The 7,548-nt window shown below is 41.4% G+C and overlaps 1 protein-coding gene across 1 annotated transcript in view; it reads right to left on the bottom strand.

Moving 5' to 3' along the window:
- Window positions 1–1,494: 1,494 nt before the first annotated feature.
- The window catches only part of Prim1 (DNA primase subunit 1), a 17,452-nt gene continuing 11,398 nt past the window's right edge, over window positions 1,495–7,548 (bottom strand). Inside the window, exons 9-12 of the mRNA XM_031349465.1 lie at window positions 5,320–5,389; window positions 4,558–4,649; window positions 2,206–2,304; window positions 1,495–1,706 (exon numbers count right to left, since the gene is read on the bottom strand). Of these exons, the coding sequence (XP_031205325.1) occupies window positions 1,687–1,706; window positions 2,206–2,304; window positions 4,558–4,649; window positions 5,320–5,389 (281 nt within the window). The 3' untranslated portion in view covers window positions 1,495–1,686. The remainder of the gene's footprint in view (window positions 1,707–2,205; window positions 2,305–4,557; window positions 4,650–5,319; window positions 5,390–7,548) is intronic.

Genomic DNA, 7,548 nt, shown 5'->3' with positions numbered 1-7,548 from the left:
TGGTTGCTGGGATTATCCACTGAGCCATCTCACCAGCCCAATAAAGAACATTCTATTAAGCTCTAATATTGTTCATCTTTGGAAATTTTGGTAAATTTAATTACCAAAAAAAAAAAAAAAAAGGAGGAGGAACAAGAAAGCCAATGAAAATATTTGACATGAAAGCCAAAGGGGAAGGGCCGGGCGATGGTGGCGCACGCCTTTAATCCCAGCACTTGGGAGGCAGAGGCAGGCGGATTTCTGAGTTCGAGGCCATCCTGGTCTACAGAGTGAGTTCCAGGACAGCCAGGGCTATACAGAGAAACCCTGTCTTGAAAAAAAAAACAAAAAAACAAACAAACAAAAAAAGAAAGCCAAAGGGAGGGCTGTTTGGGGAAAGAAGGGGGCGATGAGAAAGGAAGTATAACGATATAAATGTATGTATGAGATACCATGATAACAGAAGGGAAATGTCACCAGTTAAGAGCACTGACTGCTCTTCCAGAGGTCCTGAGTTCAAATCCCAGCAACCACATGGTGGTTCACAACCATCTGTAATGAGATCTGATGCTCTCTTCTGGTGTGAAGACAGTGACAGTGTACTCCTATAAATAAAGTAAATAAATCTAAAGAAAAGAAAAAAAGAAAAAGGAAAAACTGGGCATGGTAGCTGAGCACCCAGGAGACTGAAACAGTTGGACTGTCACAGGATCGAGGCTAGTGTTGGCTGTCAACTTGACCACATCTGGAATTAGCTAAAACCCAAGCAGATGGGTATACCTGTAAGGGATTTTTCTTAATTAAGTCATGGAAGCGGAAAAACCCACCCTAAATCTGGGCACAGCTTCTGATGGCAGCCTACAATCTGGGCACAGCTTCTGATGGCAGCCTACAATCTGGGCACAGCTTCTGATGGCAGCCTACATACAGACATGGAGGAAGGGAGTTCTTCCCGCTCACGAGCAAGCCCATTCCTTTACTGGTGTACACACATACTCTGTTCCTTTAAGGGACCTTGACTAATAGAGATGGATTGTGGTGTAGCTCAGCCTGGCCCTGAACTTGTGGGATCACAAGTGTGAGCCATGACTAACTTACACTGCTGAAGGACAAAGATGTCATTTATATAAAATCATGGAGGTGAAGGAGGAATCCAGAGTGCTAAAATGGAAGTTCTGGGCAAACTCCTGCTCACCATGCCGCTATGCAATAACAGGTAAAACCCAGTACATCAGAAACAAACTCCTGCTCACTCATGCCTCTATGCAGTAACGGGTAAAACCCAGTACATCAGACACAAACTCCTGCTCACTCATGCCTCTATGCAGCAACGGGTAAAACCCAGTACATCAGACACAAACTCCTGCTCACTCATTCCTCTATGCAGTAACGGGTAAAACCCAGTACATCAGACACAAACTCCTGCTCACTCATGCCTCTATGCAGTAACGGGCAAAACCCAGTACATCAGACACCTAAGCACTATCTTTTTATATAATACACTTTATAAACTTCTGCAGTTCACTTATTCCTTGATTTATTGTTTCTTTCAGGGACCTTCACGCCCTCTTTGGTCTCAGAAACCAGGTCTCTTCGATATAAATTATTTCTTGAAAGAAAGTTCTGCTTTAAGGATTAAGGCACATCGATGATTCTACTGTATTTATCAAATGCTCCATGGTTGAAAAGGCATTCACGTTGGTTTCTTCAGAAATCTTTTTGTAAATCTAAGACAAAATAGAAAACAAAATTTTAAAAATAAAAATATGGTTCAAGTGAAAGAATTAGTAAAGAAAAATAAAACCATTTATTTCCATCGTCTGCTTTGTTTCAAGCTTCTATTAATTCACACCATATATAAAGGTTTGTTTTCACACTTATTGAAGCCCAAATTATAGGTTGATCCAGGACCGAATGAGAATACAGAGGCCTTGGCTGGCAAGACTGCTCAGTGGGTGTGGGTGCTTGCTGCCAAGCCTGAAGACCCGAGTTCAAGCCCCAGGAACTACGTGCGCAGATGGAGAGAACTAGCCACTACAAGTTGCCTTCTGACTTCCATATACATTCTGTGGCAAATATGTACACACACACACACACACACACACACACACACACACATGCTACTAAACAAACATAAAACAACAAAAGAACACCCAATTAAGGTTACAACAAATCGGTAATTTTTTTTTTTTTTTACTAGATTAGATAAAAATTAGTTTGTCTTACCACTCTTCTTGAGAAGTTCCCCTTTCCGGGATTTATCCAGGTTTTCAAGAAACTGTTCAAATACTTTCACATATGGTGCTAGACTGGTCTTCTTATAATCTAAGTCATAAGACATGTACATTAGAAAGAGCAAGTTGGCAGAAAGAACATGAGTATTTTAGAACAACCAAATAGAGTTAGTTCTTTGAAGAAGTTAGTAAGATAGACAAACTTTTAGTCAACCCAATAGGAGATATACTCAGAAGAAATAGAAGGATTTCTAGATGCACATCACATGACATAAATAACTTTAAAGAGACACACCACAAACAGAAGCTGGACAGAGTCAATGATGTCACATCCCCTTCTCCTAGTTTTTTTTTTTTTTTTGAGACAGACAGGATTTCTCTGTGTAGTCCCGAGTGCCCTGAACTCACTCTGTAGACCAGGCTGGCCTCGAACTCACTGATACTCTCCTGCCTCTCCCAAGTGCTAGGATTAAAGGCCACCATGCTTGACCTATTCAATGTTCAAGGACTATCTCATATCTCATACCATTTTTTTAAGGACTTTTATTTTATTTATTTTTTAACTTTTATTGCATTATGATGAGAAAAGTTATATGATTTCAATTTGCCTGAATTTAACATTTAAAAACATATTTTAAGTAAATAGAATTAAATCACATTCTTGTTTCCCTTTTGTACCCCAACTCCTCCCAGAGACCCCCTCTTCAATACCTACAATATCTTTTTTTGGTCATATTCCTTAAAATTTATAAAATATAACAATAAAAGTAAGTATTATAAAAGTTGTTTGATATAAAACAACAATCGATTTAAGTGTTATGTAGATGCTTGTCTACAGCAATACTGAAAATACATACGTTTTTCTCAGTATAAATTTCAAATAACTCCAAACATATTAACTGTATATTTCAAAATAATACATCACTACTAGTATTTCTCATACCAAGTTTTAAGAAGTTTGTTCCACAAACAGAAAAAGGAGAAGCACACCAGATTCGTTCTATGAAGGCAATATTATCCTGGTAGCAAAACCAGGTAAAGACACAACACACACACATACACACAAGAAAAAAAAACTACAGACCAATTTCTTTGATGAGCATAGATGTAAAAATTCTCAACAAAATACTTGCAAGCAGAATCAGGAACACATTAAGAAGATTATACACTATGAACAAGTAGGCTTTGTGCCAGAGAGGCAAGTTTGGTTCAAAATATGTACATCAATAAATGTAATACATCATGTAAATAAACTTAAGACAGAACCACATGGTGTTTCTATTGATGTTGAGAAGGCATTTGACAAAGTTCGACATGCCCTCATGATCAAAGTTCTGGAGACTTTGTAGTTGGAATAGAGACTTTCTAGTTGGAATAGACCTCGAAATTACAAAGGTTATATACAACAAACCTATAGACAACATTATGTAAAATGGAGACAGATTAAGAACATTTCTTCTGAAAATCAAGAACAAGGCAAGGATTCCCACCTTCCCTCTTACTTCTTTTATGTCTGTTTAGACTCTTTTTATTTAATGTGTATGAGTGTTTGCCTGAATGTATGTCTCTGCGCCACATGCATGCAGTGCCCATGGGATACCCCTGAGACTTGAGTTACAACTGGCTCTTACAGTGTGGGGCTTGGACATCGAACCTGGGTCCTCTGAAAGAATTGTATGCTCTCTCTCTCTCTCTTTTTTTTTTTTTTTTTTTTGAGACAGGGTTTCTCTGTGTAGCCCTGGCTGTCCTGGAACTCACTTTGTACACCAGGCTGGTCTCAAACTCAGAAATCCGCCTGCCTCTGCCTCCCAAGTGCTGGGATTAAAGGCGTGCACCATCACCGCCCAGCTGACATGATTCTTTAAAGACTTTAAAAAACTTGCAGGGTACAAAATCAGCCTTTATATAAACCAATAATGTATTCTTAGAGAAAGAAATTAGGAAAAATCCCATTTAACTTTTTTGTTTTCGTTTTATTTACTTTTGGCACATTGGTGTTTTGCTTGCATGTATGCCTATGTGAAGATGTCAGATCCCCTAGGACTGGAGTTACAGATAGCTATGAGCTGCCATTTCGGTACTGAGAATTGAACCTGGGTCCATTGGAAGAACAGCCAGTGCTCTTAACCACTGGGCCATCTCTCCAGCCCCAAGTATCCCATTTAAAACAACTGTAAAACCAGAAAATGAAGCGCTTGGGAATTATCTAACTAGAGAAAGCACTCCACAACAGAATTTACCACGGAGCTGGCTTCAGGATAGACAGCGACCCAGGGTGGCCCGCTTCTAAGTAGCATTCCCCACAGGAGTGCAGACACGTAAGAGGCTGCTGCTGGAAGCCTACCTCTGACCCTGTGTCTGCTGTCAGCTTCAACTTCATTCTCCTCCCTTTCTTTCTCATGAGTGGAAACCATATCCAGTTCCCGGAAGATGGCACTGCAAGCAACAGAACAGGAGAATGTTGGCGTTGTTTCCTGGTCTCACGTCACCGAGTGGTATACTAGCTAGCACTTGAAGCTCAAAATCTGAAAAACTAAGTGCCCGAGGTGCAGCTTAGCGGTATAGCTAGAGCGACTGTCTGCATAGGTGCCATGTGTTTGTGCAGCTTAGTGGTAGAGCGACTGTCTGCATAGGTGCCATGTGTCTGTGCAGCTTAGTGGTAGAGCGACTGTCTGCATAGGTATCATGTGTCTGTGCAGCTTAACGGTAGAGCGACTGTCTGCATAGGTATCATGTGTCTGTGCAGCTTAGCGGTAGAGCGACTGTCTGCATAGGTAAAAGGTCCTGGCACTTCTGGCTCTGAACAACAAGCAAACAACCAACCTGCCAGTTCAGTAGGGTCTCATGTGTTCCAGGGTGGCCTCAAACTTGTTATACAGTCAAGGGTGGCCCTGAATTCTGAGGCCTGAGATTACAGGTGTATACCACAATACCTGCTGTTATACTCCATCCAACGAAGCTGCACCCTCACTCCCCAACCTAGAGCTTGGGATCCTCCTGCCTCTGCCTCTGGATCATGGCATGTCATGTATACAGATCAAGTATAATCTATTCAAAATTCAAGAAAAAGTCACAAGTAAAGAATGATCACTGACTGGGAACATACCTTATAGTTGGAACAGTAAATGGGTCAAACTGATCCACTTTCTGAAAATCGATAGGCACAGAAATCCGACCTGTAAGAACCAGAAGTTATAAAAGTTATAAATGCAGGATTGTCGGTTGTTGTGTCTCTGAATTATTTTTGGTTAAAATTTGGCAAAGTTCTGGGATAAATATAGTTTAGTGACTTTTGTGCTTAAGGTCCTGGGTTCAATCCTTTGTCTGTCTGTCTGTCACACACACACACACACACACACACACACACACACACACACACACACACAGAGAACAATTTTGTTTTTCAAAAACTTTGCTATTATAAGGGATTTTAAATACAGTTTCTGGAGCCAGGGTCCAGTTGTCCTTGAGGCACTGTTATGCAGAGAAGGCTGGCTTTGAATTTTCAACAATCTTCCTATCTCTGCTTGAGTACTGGGATGGATTTTATGCATGAGCCATCACACTAAGGTTGTTCTGAACTAAGGTCATGCTATGTAGCCTGACCTGGCCTTGAACTTATGAACCTCCTGAGTGCTGAGGCTATATGGATGCATCGCTACACTTGATCACAATGGACATCTTTTAATGTGTATGTTCTAGGAACACGAGTGTAGCTGCCTGCAGAGGCCAGAGGCATCAGAGTCCCTTGGGGTTGGGTCTATAGGCAGCTATGAGCTGTGTGAAATGGGTGTTGGCTTCGAACTCAGGTCCTCTGGAAGAGCAGTACATGTGGCAAGTGTCCTTTATCCACTGAGCCATCTCAGCAGTCCCACCCTGTACATTTTTTAAAAGGATTTATTTATTTTCAGTTATCATGTCTAAAAACAAAAACATAGCAAAAGCAAGGATTTAATAAAATCAATGAAATTTCATTAAAAAAAGATTTATTTATTATTATATCTATATACACTGTAGCTGTCTTCAGACACACCAGAAGAGGGCGTCAGATCTCGTTACAGGTGGTTGTGAGCCACCATTTAGTTGCTGGGATTTGAACTTTGGAAGAGCAGTCAGTGCTCTTAACCACTGAGCCACCTCTCCAGCTCCACACTGTACATCTTTACAAAAATATTTTGGAAATACACAGTCATGTGGCCATAATGATATTTTTAGTCAAATGATGGACTGTACAGACGATGGTGCCCAGCAAAAAGCAGCTTTAAGACTGTGATGTCTGCTTGGTAATAAGATAAGTGATCTTTCTCTAAAGGTAATGTTGTTAAGTGACTCATGACCTTCGGTAGCATTATCTTTTTTTTTTTTGGTTTTCCGAGACAGGGTTTTTCTGCGTAGTCCTGGCTGTCCCGGAACTCACTCTGTAGACCAGGCTGGCCTCGAACTCAGAAATCCACCTGCCTCTGCCTCCCAAATGCTAGGATTAAAGGCATTTACCACCATTGCCCGGCTCTGGTAGCATTATCTTGTAAATCTACATCTGGGGAAATACATAAAATGCGAATCTGGGAGCTGAGGATACAATGACTCCTTTTGAAGTGGGGTCCCACTATGGAAGCCTGGCTGGCTTGAAACTTGTTATGTATGCAAGGACTGCTTTGACCTTCTTTCCACATCCCAGATTTCTAACCTTCTGAGTACCGGGATCATCATAAATGTGTAAAATCTTTGTTCTAGGCTTCAGTTTGTTCTCTCTCTCTCTCTCTCTCTCTCTCTCTCTCTCTCTCTCTCTCTCTCTCTCTCTCTCTCTCTCTCTCCAAGGCTCTCAGATAGCCTAGGCTTGCCTCAAGCTCCACACTGCTGATGATGTGAAGATGACTTTAAACATCTGGTCCTCCCATGTCCTCCCCCAATTAGCGGGATTATAGGCCTGTACCATTGGATGCAGTTTTATGGTTGCTGTGATGTAGCCCTGGGCTTTGGGTATGGCAAGCAAGCACTGTACAAACTGAGCCGTAGGCCCCCTAACCCTAAAACCTTTGTAAAGTAGCAATTCTCCCAGGAGCTCCTTAACTGACAAAGGGAATGTAGGTAGATAGCAGCCAACAAGTCGACTCTTCAACCTTTCACCTCACAGACACATGTATTCACAACTAATGTCACCCTTGCTAACGTATAATTAGTCAGCTGGCGGCACAAGCCTTTAATCCCAGCACTCTGAGGCAGAGACAGGCAGATCTCTGTGAGTGAGGTTTGATCTACTCAGTGAGTCCCACGCCAGCCAGGGTTACATCATGAGACCTTGTTTCACAAGACAAGACAAAACAAACATTTTTTT

The sequence above is a fragment of the Mastomys coucha genome, unplaced genomic scaffold (genome assembly GCF_008632895.1).
Source record: "Mastomys coucha isolate ucsf_1 unplaced genomic scaffold, UCSF_Mcou_1 pScaffold4, whole genome shotgun sequence".
NCBI classification, from domain to species: Eukaryota; Metazoa; Chordata; class Mammalia; order Rodentia; family Muridae; genus Mastomys; species Mastomys coucha.
The sequence above is the reverse complement of the archived record's forward strand: the minus strand, read 5'-3'. Positions and strand labels throughout refer to the sequence as shown.